Source organism: Danio rerio, chromosome 17, assembly GCF_052040795.2.
Source record: "Danio rerio strain M-AB ecotype USA chromosome 17, GRCz13ab, whole genome shotgun sequence".
NCBI lineage: Eukaryota > Metazoa > Chordata > Actinopteri > Cypriniformes > Danionidae > Danio > Danio rerio.
In genome coordinates, this window is record NC_141037.1 from 28,353,478 (window position 1) to 28,375,660 (window position 22,183).

The following is a 22,183-nucleotide window of genomic DNA, read 5'->3' on the forward strand; positions in this document are numbered from 1 at the left end:
TTCACAACAAATACTCAACATTTATATATCACTGAAAAAGAGAATATTATGTTTAACATCATGCAGTTAATAAAGGAAACATCAACTTTATTTTCATTCTAAAGTTGCACAAGTTTTTCTTTCAGGTCAGTGATTTTGGCCAGGTCTGTGGGATGAGCTCAGCAAACGTGTGTGGATTGTCACCTGTCTGGGTGAGTGTTAATGCAGTAATGGTTTGTTTGAGCTAACCGTCCTGTCAGCTACTTGACAGAGGTTAATCCGTACGGAGAGATGGACGTACAGACAGACACGCAGGCGCAGCTCTCCACCATAAACCCTGACTTTTCAAAAGCCATCACGGTGAAACAAAAGGCCCCGTTTCATTTGCTTTCTGTTTGTTTGTCTCTTCCTTCATTTTTTCAGCACCTTGTAATCACAGTCTTTGTTAGCGCTGGGTTCAGGTTGAACCTGTTGTGTAGCTGTGGGCACAAACCAGCACCCTTTGCTTGTTTCTGCCTCCTCCGCTCGCTCTCCATGTTCACCCCTGTTCCTCCTTCTCCCCGTCCCATCCCGTCACAGGCAGGCGTGATGTTTGACATGTGCCATTAGGGCTTTTCGGCAGGTGTCTGCAGGTGTATTCAGCATTCCTTCACTCCATGACTCACATCCATGCTTTAATCCCGGAGCTTCTCTAGATTAACATCTTCTTTATTCCTCAGGATGCAAAACTGCAATAAACAGAGGAAGTCGGTTACTATGGTGCATTTGGAGACATGGGTTAAAAACACCTGCAGCTTTAGAAATACAGTCTGCACCGAAAGAATTAGGAAATTATATTTGTTCATTAAAGTGAAGCATAAAATCTATGGGATATATACTACTTTGCACTTGTTGCTTATCATGTATACTTAGTTGAATGTAAAAGTGGCCCTCCTGCGAAATTTTAATTCTTGAAAAAAATATTTCCCAAATGCTGTTAAACCCTCCGTGTGTTCACGTGTTCACCTTCCCCCCCTTACTTTAGTGTTTCCTGTCAAAAATGACCAATCTGTTTTTACGGGCTGTTAAATTAGCACATACTCAAAAAAAATATTATTAAAACAACATATTTTTATGTCTTAAAGTAGTGTTTAACATGAATTTATAGAATTAAACATACAGTTACTGCAGTGAAAATACAAATAATGAGTGAGTGAGTGAGTGAGTGAGTGAGTGAGAGAGTGAGTGAGTGAGTGTTGGTGAGTGAGTGAGTGTGATTGAGTGAGTGAGTGAGTGAGTGAGTGAGTGTGGGTGAGTGAGTGAGTGTGAGTGAGTGAGTGAGTCAGGCAGTGTTGGTGAGTGAGTGAGTGTGAGTGAGTGAGTGTTGGTGAGTGAGTGTGAGTGAGTGAGTGAGTGTGGGTGAGTGAGTGAGTGTGAGTAAGTGAGTGAGTGTGGGTGATTGAGTGAGTGAGTGTGAGTGAGTGAGAGTGCGTGTTGGTGAGTGAGTGAGTGAGTGAATGTGGGTGAGTGAGTGAGAGTTGGTGAGTGAGTGAGTGAGTGAGTGTGGGTGAGTGAGTGAGTGAGTAAGTGTGAGTGAGTGAGTGTGAGTGAGTGAGAGTGAGTGTTGGTGAGTGAGTGAGTGAGTGTGAGTGAGTGAGTGAGTGAGTGAGTGTGGGTGAGTGAGTGTGCGTGAGTGAGTGAGTCTGGGTGAGTGAGTGAGTGAGTGAGTGAGTGTGAGTGAGTGAGTGAGAGTGAGTGTTTGTGAGTGAGTGAGTGTGAGTGAGTGAGTGAGTGAGTGTTGGTGAGTGAGTGAGTGAGTGTGAGTGAGTGAGTGTGGGTGTGTGAGTGAGTGTGAGTGAGTGAGTGAGTGAGTGAGTGAGAGTGAGTGTTGGTGAGTGAGTGTGAGTGAGTGAATGTGGGTGGGTGAGTGAGAATTGGTGAGTGAGTGAGTGTGAGTGAGTGAGTGAGTGAGTGAGTGTGAGTGAGTGTGAGTAAGTGAGTGAATGAGTGTGGGTAAGTGAGTGAGTAAGTGTGAGTGAGTGAGTGAGTGAGTGAGTGTGAGTGAGTGTGAGTGTTGGTGAGTGAGTGAGTGTGAGTGAGTGAGTGAGTGAGTGTGAGTGAGTGAGTGAGTGAGTGAGTGTGAGTGAGTGAGAGTGAGTGTTGGTGAGTGAGTGAGTGTGAGTGAGTGAGTGTGGGTGATTGAGTGAGTTAGTGAGTGAGTGAGAGTGAGTGAGAGAGTGAGTGAGTGTGAGTGAGTGAGTGTGGGTGAGTGAGTGTGGGTGAGTGAGTGTGAGTGAGTGAGTGAGTGTGAGTGAGTGTGAGTGTTGGTGAGTGAGTGAGTGAGTGAGTGAGTGAGTGTGGGTGAGTGAGTGAGTGAGTGAGTGTGAGTAAGTGAGCGAGTGAGTGAGTGAGTGAGTGAGTGTGAGTGAGTGAGTGAGAGAGTGAGTGAGTGAGTGTGAGTGAGTGAGTGTGGGTGAGTGAGTGAGTGAGTGTGAGTGAGTGAGTGAGTGAGTGAGTGAGTGAGTGAGTGAGTGAGTGAGTGAGTGAGTGAAAGTGAGTGTTGGTGAGTGAGTGAGTGTGAGTGAGTGAATGAGTTTGGGTAAGTGAGTGAGAGAGTGAGTCAGTGAGAGAGTGAGTGAGGGAGTGAGTGAGTGTGAGTGAGTGAGTGAGTGAGTGTGGGTGAGTGAGTGAGTGAGTGAAAGTGAGTGTTGGTGAGTGAGTGAGTGAGTGAGTGAGTGAGTGAGTGAGTGTGAGTGAGTGAGTGAGTTTGGGTGGTTACAGTATATGGGGATGTTTTCTGTTAGATGGAAGAAAATAGTCTGGATACCCAATCATTTCCTATAGCGGTCACTTTTTTTGCCACTAGTGTAACAAGGTTGACTATGGCACTAAAAATTCAAATAAAGAGGTGATCATCACTTTTAAATATCATAAGGCCTTGAGGCAATCACAGTGTTTTAAGCTGTAAATCGATCAGATTTGACACGAACATGACAGGTTAACAGAGAAAAATTATATTTAACTAATATGACTGTACATTATATTTTTCTAGATATTATGCATAAAATAGTATTTAGCTTATAATTGCAATTTTAAAACTAGTTTAAACAGGTTAACTAGACAAGTTAGTGGCGACACAGTCGCTGGTTTGAGTCCTGGGTTGGTCAGTTGATGTTTCTGTGTGGAGTTTTCCCAGAGTTCACTTGGATTTGTGTGTTTATAGATGTTTCCCAGTACTGGGTTGCAGCTGGAAGGGCAGCCGCTGTGTAGAACATAAGTTGGCAGGTCATTCTGCTGTGGCGACCCCTGATGAATAAAAGGACTAAGCCTAAGAAAAATAAATGAATATTCTGCAAGTAACCAGTATTTAACCTAAAATTTCCATTTAAAAACTAGTTAAATTAGGTTAACTGGACAAATTAGGTTAATTAGGCAGGTCATTGGTTTCAAAAATAAGTTCTTAAAGGGATTAATATAAATATATAAATAAAATGAATTTTAAAAATAATTTAAAATGTCTTTATTCCAGCAAAATACTGTGCTCAGCATAAACGAGTACACTCAATTTTTATTCATTCATTCATTTCATTTTTTGAGTCGCTTTATTCATCACGGGCCGCCACAGTGGAATGAACAGTATATTTTACACAGTAGATGCCCTTCCAGCAGCAACCCAGTACTGGAAAACATCCATACACATTTCACACACATACACTATACGGCCAACTTAGTTTATTCAATTAACCTATAGCGCATGTCTTTGGACTTGTGGAGGAAACCAGAGCACTTGGAGAAAACCCACAAGAACACAGGGAGAACATGCAAACTCCACACAGAAATGAATATATATATTTTTTTATTTATTATAGGTAATATATATATATATATCGATGCATTTGAACAAAAACGACTTAATAAACAGATATATTTATTAAATAATGTTTATTTCACTGAAAACCTTTAGAAATATAAAGTTTTTATTTAAATTCATGAAAAATGTAAAAAAAAAAACATACAAAATTTCAACAAATTTTTAAATATATTTTTATTTGTCTTTATATTTAAAATTTTTTCATAACATATAAATTTGGGCTACTAATGGACCGTTATTGTAAATTATTTGTTAAATAAGCTCTAGATTTGAATAATAGTATAATCTAATGCAGGGGTGTTGAACACAGTTCCTTGAGGGCCGCAGCCCTGTACAGTACACACAACAAACATGAGACTTATTCTTGTTCTAGATCATAGGTCTCAAACTCAATTCCTGGAGGGCCGAAGCTCTGCAAAGTTTTGCTCCAACTTTAATCAAACACAGCTGATCCAACTAATCAAGGTGTTCAAGACTACTAGACACTCTAGATCAGCTGTGTTTGATTGGACTGGAGCAAAACTGTGTGAATTGAGTTTGAGAGATTAAAGTGAACGTATTTACTCATTTCATTTGCACAAATACAGATTCAGCATCCTTCATTACCCTCAAGATGAATAAAATCATTAATCTGCAAACTCAGAATATTCACTGCTACACTGTAAAATGGTTTTAGTTAGTACAACAAAAAGAAACATAACCCTCATTTCCTTTTGCTTTCTCTTGTTCACTCTACTTTTGAAAACTTCAGCTGCACTGACCTAAAATTATTCGTCAGTAATACAAAAAAACATTTGGGCGTCATGGTGGCTCAGTGAGTAGCACTGTTGCCTTACAGCAAGAAGGTCGCTGGTTCAAGCCCTGGCTTAAATGCCTCAGCATTCATTTCTGTGCCTTGGCATTTCTGTGTGGAGTTTGCATGTTCTCCCCATGTTCGTGTGGATTTCCTCCAGGTGCTCCGGTTTCCCCCACAGTCCAAAGACATAGACGTAAACTACTCTATAAGTTTTTAAAGTTGTCCCAACTGAACATTTTTTGTCTGCAGAATTATCAGAACAAACAAACATAGTTCCACTGAAAAAAAAACAAGAAGGCATGCTTCACATGTGAAGCATTAGAAAGCATTTTCCCTGTTTGTCCTGCCATGACTTGATCCTTGTCTTGTTTACCGTTATTGTTGTTTTACCTCCTGTCCTGTTTCTTATTCTGTGTCTATTAAATGTTTTGTTAATGTATGTCTATTAAACTATGTTTGTTTGTTTTGATAATGTATTATTTTTAGTACCAATTTCCACAAGAGTTTTTTGTTCACTCAACTTCAGATAGTTTAGGCCAGTGCAACTGATGTTTTTAAAAGTTGAGTACATGTCAGTGCCAATGGAAGTCCTATGATCCTTCCCCTCTCTCATCAGCTCACGCTTTCCTGACTATACTACTCTCTACTGTCCTATCAAGTGAAGGTGGAAAAAAGATTGAGTACACAAGGAAAAACTGAAAGAAGGACTTTTGAGTTTTGTTTTTTTTTGTTCGCTCAACTTCAGGCATTCCAGTATTGCAAACAAAAAAATGTCAGTTGGCACAACTTAAATAGTTTTGTTACAGAGTAGTACACCTCTTCAGAAAACTAATACTCTTATGATAACAAAACTAAATGTTTTTTGTATTACTGACAAACAATTTGAGGTCAGTGCAGCTGTTGATTTTAAAAGTTGTGTGAACAAGAAAAAGCAGAAGGTGTGTAGAAGGTGTCACTGTTTAACCAACTTCACTTTCGGCTTGAAGTTTATTTACTTCACCTCTCACTTTGCAGTAAAAAAGCCTTATTTGTCAAAAATATCAGTTAGTTTGATATGATCACAAACAACCAAACCCAGCCACTATAAAGAAGGATGCAAATGTAATATAACACATTCCTTCCATAAAAAGTAACACAGTTAGTCACTTTTTAAAAGTAAAAAAAAACTTTTCCCACCACTGTTTTTTAAAGTATATTTTAATAAAAATACATTTAAATTTGAGGAGAAAATACACCAAAAATACAAACTTTTAAATTAAAACACCTTATATGCGTTAAGAGGCAGCGCAGTGGGTAGCGATGTTGCCTCTCACATTACTGTGTGGAGTTTGTATGTTCTCCACATGTTAGTGTGGGTTTCTCCAGGTGCTCTGGTTTCCCCCACAGTCCACAGGCATGCGGTAGGTGAATTGTGTAAGCTAAACTGTCTGTAGTATATGTGTGTGAATGAAAGTGTATGGGTGTTTACCAGTGTTAGGTTGCAGCTGGAAGGGCATCCATTGCATAAAACGTGCTGGATAAGCTGGCGGTTCATTCTGCTGTGGCGACCCCTGATTGATTAAAATAAAGGTTAATCTTTTAAAAAATTATTTTTGCTGTTTGGTCAAACTATTCATTTAAGATGAGCTTAAACAGCACAATTCTTAATATTTTTGGGGATAACTTAATTGTTTCATATTCAAGTCACTTAAATTTGTAAGAACTAATGAACTATCTTAAGTCCTTAAGGTTGTCCCAATACAAATTGATTGTGTGAAACCCAGCAATATTTGTAGAAGTCTTTATCGTTACAAGGGCATTTTTTGAAGGATATCAGTAGTAATCTAAGCTTCAACTGAATGCTGTTTCAATGAGTACATTTATGTCAATGGAGAAAGACTTGTGATGAAAATGTCAAAATCTCTCTCTCTCTCTTTTCTCTCTCTTTCTCTTCTGTTCAACAAGACACGACTTGTAGAGTGAAACTGGCAGAGAGATTTGGAGTTGCACACGTGAGCGAGAGGTGTGTGTGTGTGTGTGTGTGTGTGTGTGTGTCTGTTTCTCCAAAGTTAGAACAAAAGCACTTGCAAATTTCATATAAGTTTTAGGAGGTGACGAGGGGATTATTTTCTCTTTGTGTGTGTGTTAGAGAGGTGTCGGAGAGTAGCAGGGTGAAGGTTTGGACTTGTTTCAGGGGTTATTTACAATAAGCATGTGCGTTAACATTTGCATGCGGGGTCCTGACATGTTTCGTTTCTATTGCTCTTCCCAATGTGGTAACAATCCTGGAAAGCACGGAAAGCTCACAGTCCCACGGGAACATCTCAACCCATGCAGGAAAAGATGCCTATCACGCAAAGGGAAAGCTCTTTCTGTCCCTTTTCATTAGGTGTTTCTCATCCATGCCGTTTTGCAAACAGTTTCCAGTCAGAAAACTACAGTCCTTCATAAGAGCTTATAGAGATGGAGAGGATTTCTGTAGTTCTTTAGTAAAAATCTAACAGGAAAACAGCAGCATGTGTTTGCATGCTGCTTTAATACACCATAAAAATGTTTTAACACTGTTAAACTAAGACTATGAGCACAAGCTCAGATGAATTTAAAGCGACAGTCACCAAAACAGCACAATTTGGATGAAAGCCTAAAAGGGGCAGTTTTAAAGGGTCATACTAAAATTATGTGTGGGGTATTTTTGGCTGAGAATTCACATACATACTCTAAACACATCAGAAACCTATTGTACATCTCGTAAAACAATGCATAATAGGTCCCTTTAAGTCCAAATAAATGAATAATCACATTATTACACATTTATTAGCAAAGTTGACAAACTCATTCTTTTATGTATACACTGTAAAACATTTCATTGTAAATTTACAGAATAATACTGGCAGCTGGGTTGCCAGCCACATAGCGTGTTTTTACAGCACAACTTCTTTTAAATGTGTTTTAAGAGGTTCTTCACCTTGATGAGACAAGAATATGTGGGAAGCAGAGACAGGGAAATAATCATCAAGACACCTCGAGCTGGGAATCAAACTCTGTTCACCATGAGCACATCAGTGCTATATGTCAGCGCACTTTACCACTAGGGTATTGGCGCTGACTTGCAGCACCACTTCTGTAAATTCTTTACACAGGGCAAAATGTGCCCAGTAAATTAACAGTAAAATTGGTATTTTAACCTCTTGTAGCTCACATGAATGTAGAGCTAGAATTAGCATATGTACAAGCCAGCTTGTAAGATTTGTGTTACATTTTGTGGTGCTATTTTTTAGCTATTGTACAATTGTTATTATAAACAAAATGGTAAAAAAATGAAGGTCACACTTTTTAAATTAAAGTTTAAGGATATTTTTTGTAATTTACCATCCATTATTTTGCGCTAAATGTCTGTAATTCAATGGCAGTTGTTTTGCAAATTTTTTCAGCACCCCAGCTGCCAAAAAAAAAATAGAAAATAATGGATTTTTTACAGTGTACTAATAAACAGCCAATATCATATTATTAGGCATGCTAATCAGCAGTTAATAGTGGGTATTGGTACTTGAACTAAAGTGCTACCAAAATAAATAAATTTTATTATTTTCAAATGAGTTCACATGTCTGATTTTAATAATAATTAAATAATATCCAAATAAAGATTTTTACATGAAGAGTAGGAAATAAGAGTGTATCAAACTGGTTAATAAATAAATATTAAATCCCTAAAAAGTACTTATTGTATCTGTACACTTACTCTATCTGTACAATTACACTAGTCATTATCTTTATAATGTCGTAGACCAGTGGTTCTCAAACTGTGTACGTGTACCTCTAGTGGTACGCAGGCTTCCTTTTAGTGGTATGCGGGGGAATGAAATATGTCATGTACATGCTACACACATTTCAAAATTGCTAAAAAATTATGTATATAATATGCCATAAATGACATATAGCCTATATTTCTGAGGTAATCTGCCACGTTTTTTAACTGTGCAGAGTTGTAGCTGCTTTACTGGGCCTACTACGCTACTGTAGTCCAATCTGCTCATTTTGGTGGTACTTAGAGAGACTATTTTTTTCTGAGGTGGTACTTGATGAAAAAAGTTTAAGAACCACTGTCGTAGACAATTTTATTTCCTAGACAATTTCTTTAAATAATGTATTAGCCATCAAAAATATTTACATTATGATCAGAGAGTGGGTTTATCACATAACACTGGTTAACAAATATATTAATAGCTGATTAATAAATATACACCAAATGAATTAAAAATGTATCTGTACAATTATATGATGAAAGAATATCTACTAATGATTTTTATATCACAATCAGGAAGGTTCATTATACCTAACTGAATAATAAATATGTAGATATAAATATTATAAATTAAATTAACTTAATAAAAATAATTTTGTATATATCCGTACAATTGATTTACAATTTCTTAGAAAACAATGATCATGTAATTGTACAATTTAGAAAACTAATTTTATTTTAATTACATTAAATTATTTAATTATTTATTTAATTTTATCATAATTATTTTATAGACATCCAGACAACACAATAAAAGAGCAGATATTAGAAATAAATATACAGTAATAAATACATAAATACATATTAAGTTAATTATAAATTATGTATTGGTATAATTTGGTTAATCTAATAATTTCGGGAGAAAAAAAGTCCCTGATTTTAAGTGAATAACATGTTGTGTACGCCAAAATAAACAAACAGACAAAACACACAATCAAAATAATGTATGGCTATTATCTTGACTTCGTCTTAAGTAGCACTAGTTGAATAATCCCATAATTAGACAGTTATTAATAGCATATTAACCAAAAAGATAAGCTTATGCTCTCCTGAGCTCAAACAATTCAGCCTTTTTGTGCTTTGTTGTTTGAGGAAACTGCTTTTGACACAATGTGTCACATTTCTGCTCTTCTGTTACAGCATTAAAATACACACAAAATCCCTGAAAGGAAATATGAGACAAAAGTGTCTTGCAGGTCTGACAGTGTATATTTTTGGACTCAGTATTCTTCAGTTACGACAGTCACAGTGTAGCCCGAGGACAAATGTAAGAAACTTCAGCTTTACTCCATGTTTGTGTGTGTGTGTGTGTGTGAGAATGAAACTAAGTCCAATAGATAGCACCGGTCACGCCTTTACGATTTTACCATCACAATGTGTGTGTGCTGGGCTCTGATCTAAGCATTTCACTCATCAGTCATACATTTTCAGAACATCTTGAGTAACATCCGTCAGTTTCATTGGGTCATACTGTACAGCACTTGCTTTCAGACTAGGAGGAAGTTTTAAGGAAGAGTGTGTTGATTAATTCACATCATCATTTCTCAGCTCAATCACATATATAGCATCTCAGTTAGTTCTTCTTGTGCAATTCAGTTTACTAGATCTTTGTTTTAATTTAAAAGAGTAACCTGAGAATATATATGTGCAAAATCAGATCAAAGCTCAAAGTTCAATTAAATTTGTTAATATATGATTTTAGTCTGCATGTAAACAAATTTTTTTTTTAAATATAGAAACATTTAATTGAGTCTAGTATGTTTTCGATATGTGAGCTTAAACAGTTTAAAGTCAGTTTCAGGTAATCTGGAATTTTTTTGCTCTCTGATTACATAAATTAGTAAATCATGAGGCTTTTTTGCAGTGGTCAAAGATAAAAAAGGTGTTTCAGGCATTAAAATAATGAAGTAATTAAGTGTAATACACCTTGAATTGTTTGTGCATTTTGTGTGGTAAAATGAAAAGCTCTCAAACATTATAGCATGATTTACAGAAGACATTCAAAATGTCAGTGAGTAACAATAGGGTTTTTTCACAAATCATTTTGAAAAAGAATCATTTGATGAGCAATTCTCTCTCTCTCTCTCTCCCTTCAACACTGAGAATTACGAGTTCTGTGAAATCTGAAAAACACTTAAAGACACACCTCACTGGACAATCTTTTAATTACCTGTCTGTTATTGAATTAAATGTTTGTGGTATTTGGACTGCTTTTAATAATCCGTTTGATTTTGTGCTTTTTGCTGTAAGACATTTTAGGACTTCTTGTCTGTGAAAGGTGCCATAAACATTACTAACTTAAAGACTTGCATTAAAGGGACTTTTACACTAAACAAACCACTCAATTTTCCACATCAGCCACAAGTTATTAATATGTAGCATGATTTATATATACATATATTTTAACTAAGTACACGCACAAGAATAAGTACACTGTAAAAAATCCAGATTGCCTTAAATTTTTAAGCTGAATCAAGTTAACCTTTTGAGTCCATTGAACTTAAATTTGGTTAAACTGACTTAAAACAGCTTGCGTACCTTATATAATTAATTTAGAACATGATTACCAGTTAAATATGTTACTATGAACTAAAGACATATGCTGTCATGACTAATTGATCTTATATTGTTTTACAGTTTATGCTTTTTGACATAAATATAGTTCTGTTTACCGAATAACGATGCATTTTTTCAGCAATGTTTTTCCTCTACTTTCCACTTTGCTTTGAGACACCTTACTTGGCATTTAATATGCTTTCTATGTGTATAAAATATTGTTTTGGTTAATTTGACATTTAAATTGGGATATCTTGTTTTTGACCCACACACAGTCAAGTTATACACTGTAAAACCCAACAGTCAACTTTATCAAATGAAATGAGTGTAGTCAACTCAAAATTGACTGAAAGTTAATTCTACTCATTTAAAAAGAGTTTTGAACTCAGTGTTGAAGGTAATGAGTTAATTAACCTCATTACTTCAACTTAAATGAAGTAAGTTCACAGTACTCATATAGATTTTTTTTTACTCGAATGGTTTGTATCGGTTTCCTCAAATCGATCTCCTAAAATAGTTTGAGTTGCCTTAACTTATTAAGTTTTCCAGTACTCAGTTGGTTTGAGTTCTCTTCATTTATTGGGTTTTACTCTGCTCAAATTGCTTCATTTACTTAAATGGATTAAGTTCACAGTACTTATTAGGATTAGCTTTTAAACTTAAATGGTTTGTTGCAATCGGTTTCCTCAAATGGGTTGAGTTGCCTTAACTTTTTGGGTTTTACAGTGTACAAATCATTTAGTACTGTCACACAAAAAAGGTTAAACTACTTGTTTAAAATGAGCTGAAACAACACAATTCTTATGCTTTTTGGGACAACTTAATAGCTTTACATTCAATCCACTTAAATTTGTAGAAACTAATAAGTTAACTTAGTTCCTTCAGGTTGTCCCAACACAAATCGATTGTGTGGAACCCAGCGTTTTTTTTCCCAGTGCAGCTCATTAATTAGTTTTGTATGCCATACTACATGACTATCTCAGAAAGAATTTATTATTTAAACCACTAAAAATTTCAATGGAAGGTATTTTACCTATGAAAATGTTTGGAGCAGAGATCAAGTTCCTATATGAGCTTAATATATATGCATGTATAATTTATTATACAATTTTGTTTCAAAGTCTAAAAACATCAATAAAAGACAGGTTTGCTAACCTTCAGAGTAAAATGTTCAACACCAAAAGTTACCAAAGTTTAAAAGCATAAATATCTAAAACTCCCTGCATCCAGAATTCAGTTAGATGTGCCAGGAGTTCATTCATGGTGAGTCAGCCTTTTATTATTATGTTCCTTGGCTGTATGTAATAACCATCTGAATAATCCACAACTAGAAGAAAAACAGTGTGAGTCCTGACATGAGCCCTGTTATTGTTTTAATTAATTTTTCTGTCATTACATGTTTTTGTATGTCATATCTTAACATTAGAGTTGTTTAATCGTGGTTATCTTGGAAATTTTTTCAATCTCCTTTTAAATCATTTCTTCAATCATTTAATCAATCGTTCATTTTAAACAGTTTTTAATAAGTGCATTTTTATGGTGGTTTAAAAATAAAAACTCACTTTACTGTTATATTTTCTTTTATTCACTTCAAAGTTGTAATTAAAATGTCTGCATCATTTTAGATCCACGGTGAAATGAGTATCATATTACACTTTATATGCTTTAACTCTTTATATCATATTACTCATTATAATTCTTACTGTTTTAACCTTTTTTACTGTTTTAAATTTTACATTTTGATATATATTTAGTTCTTATTCACTCAGACATTCATTTTAAAATAGACTTAAAACCATATTAAGCCTTTTAGATTAAGGAGAAACAGAGTCCCTGCTGTTTTTGAGGACAGCACAACAGAAACAACCCCTTTGTCACGGATTATCATATTCAACTTTCCTATTTCTTCTTTAACACATACCAACCCCAATGATGGTGCTGGTTTCTGAGTTTTCTGCGCGGTTTCTAGGTGTGAAATGATCCCTTTAGAAAAAGCCTCTTGCTCTAATGGCTCTTTCCCTTTACATTCACAAACAGCAAACTCTCAACCACACCGTTCACACCTGCGGATCCCAGTCTTAAATCAGCCCACGTTATACCATAAGATCAGTCCAATTCTTCTCAGTCATATGATAATGACAAACGAAAGACAAATGGAGAGTCATTGCAACTCAGAGATGCATTTTAGTTCGTATATCATTAAAATCAATATATCAGGAAACTCATGCTGAAAAGGACAATAACAGAAGTGAGATGATAAACCCACTGACAACATAAACATAAACTTATGAGAAACACTGATATAAGAATGCTCTATATTTTAATAATACATTTTGTATAAGTTTTGCTGTATGTAACTGCATATCAAAGTCTAGAGATAGACTTCTTGTAAAACACTCAATCTGATAACTTTATGGCTTTATGAAAAACAAAATAATTGTTACAGTGCAACATGGGGTTTTAAACTGCAAATGGAAAGTCATTTCAACATATAACCACATCATGTTAACGCATAAGAAATGACACTTGTGTAGAGCAATGCTCATTTCCCGTAAGTGGTAGCAGCATTCCTGACTTCCTTCTTTACTTCTGATAATCTATTTCTTCTGCACATTTTTTTAGTTGAACTCCAAAGTGCCCGAAGGTTCGGTGTGTGCCTGTGTGTTTGTGAAACACGCGTGGGTGTGTGCGTGAGGGCAGGCCACAGAGCACGCACTCTTTGTGACACTATACCAGATACCCTGAGGTCTTAACAAATCTTGGATTAATAGATGCACATAAACGCAAGCAGGTCTGGGGTATATTAATGCATTAAAGTAAAAGGCAGAAATACTGTGCGCATCTGATGTTGCATGTTACCATGAATAAAGAGCAATTATTTAATAAAAATCATAGTTGTTAAGTTGTTACTGTACTGGCAAAGAAAATTATTGACATAGATAATGTTAAAAATACATACAGCTATGTTTTTGTTTTGTTAAAATGCATATAATTTATAGTTATATAATAGCAGTTTTCTTTTGGTGCTGAGTTTTACCAAATAGATTCTGAGTGATGTTTTCATTTCATTAAGGTTTTTTTGTTTTTTGTATATTGTTGCTACTTTCATACTCAAGCTGTGAATGTTTATGGGTTAAGTACAAACTTTTATGACGCTGAAGCAACTTTAGTGCTTTTTTGTTTCTGAATATATTATTTAGCTGGTTTATCACCTTTTATTTTAATTCTGCTGGTCTGACTTAAAAAAAATAGTGTGTAAAAATTAATTTTTATTTAAGTTTTGTGTTTTAGTTTGTGTGAATGTAAATGAATTTTAATACTGAGAAGCTGATTAACCGTGTATTCTCCATGCAGCACTTAAGTGACATTATAAGGGCTTAAATGGAAGCATTAAAAATGCTCTCTGGAAAAGTACCTCAAAAATGACTTTTAACAGTAATGCAATACTTTTAGTGTAAGCATCGATAAAGTAATTGAGTTATTTTTGAATGAAGTTACTAGTAACGGTAACTAGTTACTATTTTTCGGTTAAATGCTTAAATGCAGGTTTTTGTAATAAGCATCAGTGTAAATTTATGCATGTACACAGTAATTAAAAACACTCAAGTGGGTCTAAATGATTATATGTAAAATTAAATCAAAATTAATCTTACTATAGTATTCATCATATATTAATACACCCCTGACAAATTTATCTTTTAAATTTATATGTTTAATGGGAAGCTATACAATATTATATTTGTGCATATACATTAGATTAGTCAGTACTGAAGCCAAATCTGGAGCCTATCTAACCAAATAACTTACAATAACAGTCCAAAAACTAGCAAACCCAAATTTATATGTTATAGAAAAATATCAAATACTAATTTATAAAGAGGAAAAATCAAGAGAAGCAAAGAAATTAGTTAAAATTTTGTAGGTTGTAATGTTTTTTGGAATATATTGCCTGAATTTATGCTGAGCACGGGATTTTCAAGAAACAAAATCTAAATGCATTCATATTAATAAAAGTGCAGCTCAAAAAGTAAGATTTTAAAAATATTAATGGAGCAAATGCAAGCTTTTGTCTGATTGCATCAGTTCCCATCTGAAATCCATATCTAAAATCATTCTGATGCAGCAGAATTTTTTTTACAAATCATGCATGAACAACCCATAGTAAATAATTAAAAAACAAATTTAAATGTATTCTTTAAGTTTTTTTTAATCACGTAAAAAATGGAAAAGAAATCCATTAATACTTTATTTTACAAATTAAAAATAAATGATCAATAATTAATTACGGGGCACATACAGTGCTCAGCATAATTGAGTACACCCCATTTTGAAAATTAATGTTTTGTTCCATTTTTCAGTGAATATAGGCAATGTATTTTGGTGCATTTAAACAAAACAGATTTATTAAACATATATATTAATTCAAATAATATTTTAGTCACCAAACATATTCAGAAATGGAAAGATACCACAATTACATTCAAGCAAAATATTGGGAAAAACAACCAAGAAAATTTTAACTAAAGTTTTCCTTTTGTTTGTTTCTCTTGATTTGTCCTCTTTTTTTAAAATATGTATTTAATATTTTTCTACAACATAAATTTAAGTGTACTAGTTTTTGGACCGTTATTGTAAGTTATTTTGTTAGATAAGTTCCAGATTTGGCTTCAGTACTGACTAATCTAATATGCACAAATATAGTATTGTATAGCTTCCTATTAAACATATAAATATAAAAGGTAGATTTGTGAGGGTTTTACTAATACATGCTAAGCATTGTACCTACAAACATACGTGTTGGCAGAATAATGTGGGAAATAATTGAATGCATATAAACTGTTTACAACTTCCTCTAAAAATGAAATAAAGTCAAATTTAATTAAATGAATGAGAATAAAAATGGAAATGTTAGAACAGAGGGCTTAAACATTTGTCATTTCTTATTTTAATACTAAGTTCATTTGCAACTTGCATTAGAAATAATAGAGAATTAAGAGAATTAAGCATAATGCACATAGAGAATAAAGCATGATGCACAAACCAATAAAAATAAATCTTTTGAAAAAAATATGTTTTCTATGTAAAATTAATAAACTGCACTTTACTGCAGGTAAAATCTAAATGCAGTACAATGATGAGTTGAAATAATTATAACTTCTTCTTTTAAAAAATGATTTTCATTTGCAACTTGCATATATAAATTCAGACATGCTAATTTAAATGGAAGAAACCATAAAATCTTGCAGCCAAAACTTTTCTTTGAATTAGAGACTGACAAAATTACACAACCTTTCATTTGCATGTTAAAACCTTGTTCTTTCACCTGCACCTTTGGTTTCTGATCCCAAATAAGATGCATTTCACACCTCTAGTTTGAGACTCTCAGTCTTTTATACGAGGTGTTAATGAGTTAACCCCCCTCCTCCTCCTCCCCACACACTAGTTTCTCTCCAGCACTGAGACAGTTAAGGGAGGATACACCTGTCCTATCCCACACCTGTCTCAGGCTTCCAGCCAATCAGAGCACAGCAGCCAACCTGCCAGATGGATTAAAAAGTGCCACTTCATTTTTCAGCACATAAACACACATATTTAACCACAAGCACACCTCAGAGAGGAGACAGGATACCAAACTAAGGATTTTATCAGCACTGCCTGTACAAGGAGTCATGACCAAGGAGATTGAGTAAGTGTTATGATTATATTTACACAAACAACACGCATTTGTTGCTATTTTTGCTTTACAAAAATCCAAGATAGAACTTTATTATAACAAATCATCCACTGTCTAGATATGCTCACATAAGCTAGGACTAATCAGATCAGATTTGAAGAGTTCAGATGCAAAAACCTGTAAGTGCTGTATGAAATTTCAATCGAAGATGAACATTTTTCTCAGCCTCCATTGTTTATGTTGAGATATTTCACTTTAAAGACAAGGATAACGTCATTTGACATAAAAGGGTTATTACTGAACAAACACAGTGGAGCTTGGTAAAAAACAATCATTTTAGAGGAACATTTCAGATGGCATTTAGATGTTTTCACATCTAAACTCTTCATTTGTACATTTTTTTGTGGGATGCGCAGATTTTTAACTTGTCAAAAATCCCCCAAATGTTTTATTAGATTACAGATTTTACTATTTTTTAACAGGTATATATTTTATCAGCTACTGTTTTCAACATGAGCCGATTCTTATGACTCATCTGATGATGTTTCGTTGGTGGGATGTGCTATAGTTTGTACTTCTGAGCTGTTTATTCCTCTTGAGTAATGTCTTTCTCCTCTTCTCCCACTCTCCCTCTGCTCATGTGTAAACCGGCCCCCACATGAATGGCTTTGTCGAGATCCTTTCTGCTGAAAATTGACACAGAAACACACACTCTCTCTGACAGCCTGCTGTAACTGTCCTAGGGGCTCGAATGTGCGTGTGTGTGTGTGTGCACAAACTGAAGAAACATTACTCTAGTGCTAAAGTGTCAGAGGGCAGGTTTGTGTCAACATGCAGGTGTCTAGAAGTAGTAAATATCAGTGTCTTTGTAATTTTTCGTTAATTTAAGTGTGAGCACAGGTGCCTAAACGGCTCTGTTTGCGTTTGAGCTCAACATAGCGGACCACCTTGTTGCTAATCCTTTTAGTTAGGGAAAATCCCAAACCAAATCCAGCTGTTTGAGGAGTTAGCGATCCTCTTCAAATCCTTGTCTTTTGTTTGTGGTGCTTGTGTTAAGTTAACATTAAGTCCCTTCACTTAGGTTCTGCATCTGAGTGTAGATGAGAGGAGAAAGTGGGCTGCTGTTTATTGGTGTTTTGTTAGATTTTATGGTTATTAAGGCGTTATTGAGCATTAAATAGGTCTGAAGGATATAAATCTGTAAAATGACACAAATATTAGATCGGTCACACTTTATTTTGATGGTCCGTTTGTTGAATTAAAGTTACATTGCATCTACATGGGTCTACATCTACATGACTGTTTGGGGTTGGGGTTAGGGCAAGTTGACAAGTACTTGTAAAGTCTTCTAATATTAGTCTTCTAATATTCAAAAGCACCATCAAAATAAAGTTTTACTGCAAGTTCAGGTTGTGTACTGTAATTTACCCAAACAATAAATCATTTCAAACGACAGAAAAATGCGTAAAATCTGAGGCGTCAACACCAAAAGCAGTCAACAAGGAGCTCAAGTGTCTATAATGCATTTTCAAAACCATAAATATGCCGAAAACACTCATGAATAACAAGCTATGGACATGAAACTGTTAATTAACTTTTTTTTTGTTGAGAAGACCTGGCGGTTTTGTGGTTTTGAGTGTCTTCTGTGCACCAGAGGCACATTTCTGTGGCCTTTGAACTGTTGTTGAATTATTTTGCTAGGCAAATCTTGATGTTTTATCTGTGCTAAATCGCCTTTGTCTTTCCCCAAGGGCTCTCATGGTACAACAGAACGAGAGTTTCAGCCACATACGCACATACGAAAGTTACGTTATGGACTACTGGACCAACATGGACAGCGGTAACCTCAGTAAAACTAAACCCAGACTGGCTTCAGATGAAGATCTGGCTACTCTAAACCTTCTCTATGATGCCTGCAAGGTAGCACAAGATTACAGCATTTTTAAAGATTAAATATGATTGATTTTAGATACACATATAACATTATTAATGTATTTTCTTTAAGCCTTCAAAAGAGCAGAAGATGACATCATGTGCCCGTGAGAGCAGCATGTACAAATCAATGGAGAGGTGAGCTTTATCATTTACTATGGATTTCATACTATACAGTAGTATCAGAAAGAAATATATGTCGCAACAGTAGGTCATCCAGATGTATAATGCCACAACACATTGGTAGGTTGAGTAATTTAGCCAAGATTATCTGAGGTCAGAGCTTGTTCAGCTGTTAATCCTCTGCTTCAACCCATCCCAAAAAGACTGAGTCACTACTCAGCAACCCTTTTGTGCTAGTGAAAAATAGCAGCCTACAGAGCTTGTTGGTCTCCCCGATGTCAAACCCTGCCGAGAAACTCAAACAGTAAAAAAAAAGTCAGCGTTAGGTGGCAAACAGCTCCCGCCCAATGTGTTTGGCTTGGCTTTTCACGCACTGAAAGCTCCATAAACAATGCGGAGATTGAGTAAAGCTTTTTATTGACTTTGACACATTTTTTGTGATCGTTGTATAGGTAGCTAACAGCTGCTCTTGTGTGAATAGCATTAGTGATCGAGTAGGATAAAAACACAATCATAATTCGAAACAAGGAGACTTACGATACGTCATGTGATTTATGTTGTAGGACGGCGAACAGCTCTTCCCCTGAACTTGCCCCGCTGGAGAACGCTCACATCATGAAGTTCCTTTCAGAAAACATGTCCTTCAACCCCTCAAAGCCTAGCACCGACAGCTACACAACAGACAACTATGATAAGCAAGTCAACCTAAACAACATCTTCGACTCTCTCCTGCCTCAACCGTCGCAGAAATCATGGCAACCGGATCAAACCTTTCTGGAGGCCACACCTGAGGTCCGCATTTATGTAATACATTTTCCCAACACACATTTACAATATACAGTAATATAACAACATTCAATTTTAGGTTATCTTTATATTAAATATTATTTATGTCTTTTTAGTCATAGAAACTAATGTCTTCTTAATTATTGTATTTACTTAATAATTATGATCAATTTGTGACACATCTGTTTGTTTACTTCACAAAAAACAGCATATTGGCCACAATGGATTTGGGGGACAGACAAGCCCTGTTTACTCAGATTCCTACTCTTCTCCAGGAAGATACAGGTAAGACTTTACAAATCGGTCAATTCTCATGCATTTTGCCTCTATAAAAATAACTATGTCACTTGGTGATCCTATGCAAGCCATAAAAAAAAATCAACACTGAGTAATGCTGTTGCATTAATATATTTGCATTTGAATGTTTTCGCAGGAATGATTTCCAATTCCTTCTCGGTGCCCCACAAGCTTCCCAGCACAAGACGACAGAAATCCCCATGGTTTACCTCAACAAGGGCCAGTTTTACCCAATTACACTGCAGGGGGTCGACAGCACTGCTGGTGTGCCATGCAGCAAAGTAAAAGTAAGTTATATTTCTATGATTGCACATATTGGAAACTTCCCAAAAAGCCTATGTGAAGAAGAATTCATACTTGCGATATAACAGGTTATTTTGTTTTAGCTCCAACGCCTCTATTAAAGTCTAGCCTCTATTGAAGTACAGTAGTTTGACATTTTGTAACAGCAAAAAAGATTTCTAAACTCTTTAGAGTAAACTCAAATACCGACAATTTTGTAAACCCAGGAGACGGAGAAGACGGATTGTTCTTTTTTTTAAAGCAAGCATTGCTATGGTCATTGACAAAGCAGAAAGAAAGGAGTATTAGCATGGTGACTTACAAAGAGACAATCATTTGTTCAACAGAGAGTCGCACAATGTCTAAAAAACACTAATCATCCTTCTTTTTTCTCTCTCTCAGACGGTGATCATGGCAGTGTTTGAGAATGACAAGAGTCCTGAGATGCAGTTGAAGTACTGGAACCACTGGCACGCTCGACAGCCTACCGTTAAACAAAGAGTCATTGATATCGGTGAGTATCTCAGCATTACTACACTGAAATAACATGGATGATAACATATTTTAACAGTTGATACATCTAAATATCCTGAAAGATATTTTTACAAGATTTAAAATTTGATTTTAAGATGCATCGTTAGAGAACATATGTTGAGAAAAAATACATTTTTACATTGTATTTACATTGATGACATTAAAATACTGTTTGAAGAATTAAGTTATACCCATTTGTCAGCAATAATCTTGTAAAACGTACTGACTTTAATATTTAACTGAGTAAAGATCAGAATAAACATACATTGCTTTATTTCTAAGTGAATACATCTATAATGCTCAAACTTTATAGACTCATATTTTGACATTTACTTTCACAACCGTTTTTTTTTAAACATAAAAACAGACGCTTTCTTTGTATCTGACATGACAAGAACAATATCAGATGTTTTTATTATACACCGGTTACCGCCGCACCCATGATTAGCTCTTAAAGTCAGATGTCATATAATGTTAAATGCTTTGATTGATGTGTACTTAATTTCATAGAGATCTGCAATAATAAATTCTTCTGTACTGACTTTCAGCTGACTACAAGGAAGTTTTCAGTGGAGTGAGTAACGTGGAAGAAGTTGCTTTCAATGCGCTGTCCTTCATCTGGAACACCAATGAAGAAGCGAAGGTACAAAATCAAAAAGCAACACACAGATCCACCTGTCACTTGTTTTTGTTAAGTGATGGCTTGAAAGGAGGATCATTTAGAGGAGTGTCAGAGAGCAGTGGTATCTACGGTATGCGGCCTCCTCAGGCACCTGTCATCATAGGGAATCAAAAAAGAGAAGAAAAAAAGAAAGAGGGAGGGAAGGAAGCAGGGAAGAAAAGAAAGAGAAATAGGACTCATTTCAGCATGCCCCCAAGGTAGTGATGGGTGGGACAACGAAACTCACAGCAGGTGGAGCAGAGATGAAATGAAAGAATACTGTCAGTCTAACACATTTTTATTGATTAAATAAAATTGAGCAACATGTTAAAAGTCATTAATATTAGGACCCCTCAAATAATTTTGTGTTTAATTAACACCGAATAGACATTATGAAGCCTAAACACAAACAAGGCTAAACTCGGGCTGTTGTAGTACAAATGTAGCTTATAATTAAAGTTTATAAGAACTTAACAATGCTTAGCTAGCAACAATTCATTTAAAAAAATCTGAATTTGAATTGACATATTCCAACTTCGTTTTTGTATTCCAGTGTGTGACAGCAGAATCACCAACTATAAGTAACTAGGAACATTTTTGGGGGGATTTAACATCATTAATTAACTTTATCCATATTATTTAGGTGATTAAATTTTATTGTTGTTTGGCTGCCAGTTGCAACTTGTTGGATTTCGCCATGCTGTTCTCCATATGGACACTCCTTTTCTTTTGAAATGAATTGGAATTACTGAACTCATTTGCATATGACACATCTAATGTGTATCATCCCTGACCCTTCCTTTTGTTTAGAGACTTAGCATAGACTTATTTTTTGACGGGCCTGAGAATGAACCACACGGCACCATGTGTAACTTTTTACTGCATTTCTCTTTCTAAAATGTAGCAATTTCTTGAGAATTAATGCTTCTGAT

General features: G+C 35.2%; 1 protein-coding gene and 1 long non-coding RNA gene across 4 annotated transcripts in view; one reads left to right on the forward strand and one right to left on the reverse strand.

The window, feature by feature from the left end:
- Nucleotides 1–19,476, reverse strand: LOC141378575 (uncharacterized). Of its 2 annotated transcripts, XR_015513432.1 has the most exons (3): nucleotides 19,229–19,476; nucleotides 6,094–6,175; nucleotides 1–707 (listed from the first exon to the last, which is right to left on the reverse strand). It is a non-coding gene; the product is annotated as an uncharacterized LOC141378575 (long non-coding RNA). The 2 variants fall into 2 exon arrangements; XR_015513433.1 differs by lacking the exon at nucleotides 6,094–6,175 and having other exon boundaries at nucleotides 19,229–19,467.
- grhl3 (grainyhead-like transcription factor 3) overlaps nucleotides 16,539–22,183 on the forward strand; it is an 11,645-nt gene continuing 6,000 nt past the window's right edge. The window contains exons 1-8 of one of the 2 annotated variants that reach the window (XM_087290620.1): nucleotides 16,539–16,648; nucleotides 18,388–18,556; nucleotides 18,642–18,706; nucleotides 19,255–19,495; nucleotides 19,686–19,762; nucleotides 19,911–20,061; nucleotides 20,459–20,570; nucleotides 21,139–21,233. In XM_087290620.1, coding sequence (XP_087146746.1) covers nucleotides 16,632–16,648; nucleotides 18,388–18,556; nucleotides 18,642–18,706; nucleotides 19,255–19,495; nucleotides 19,686–19,762; nucleotides 19,911–20,061; nucleotides 20,459–20,570; nucleotides 21,139–21,233 — 927 coding nt within the window. In that variant the 5' untranslated portion in view covers nucleotides 16,539–16,631. The remainder of the gene's footprint in view (nucleotides 16,649–18,387; nucleotides 18,557–18,641; nucleotides 18,707–19,254; nucleotides 19,496–19,685; nucleotides 19,763–19,910; nucleotides 20,062–20,458; nucleotides 20,571–21,138; nucleotides 21,234–22,183) is intronic. The other variant, XM_087290621.1, reaches the window with a different exon arrangement.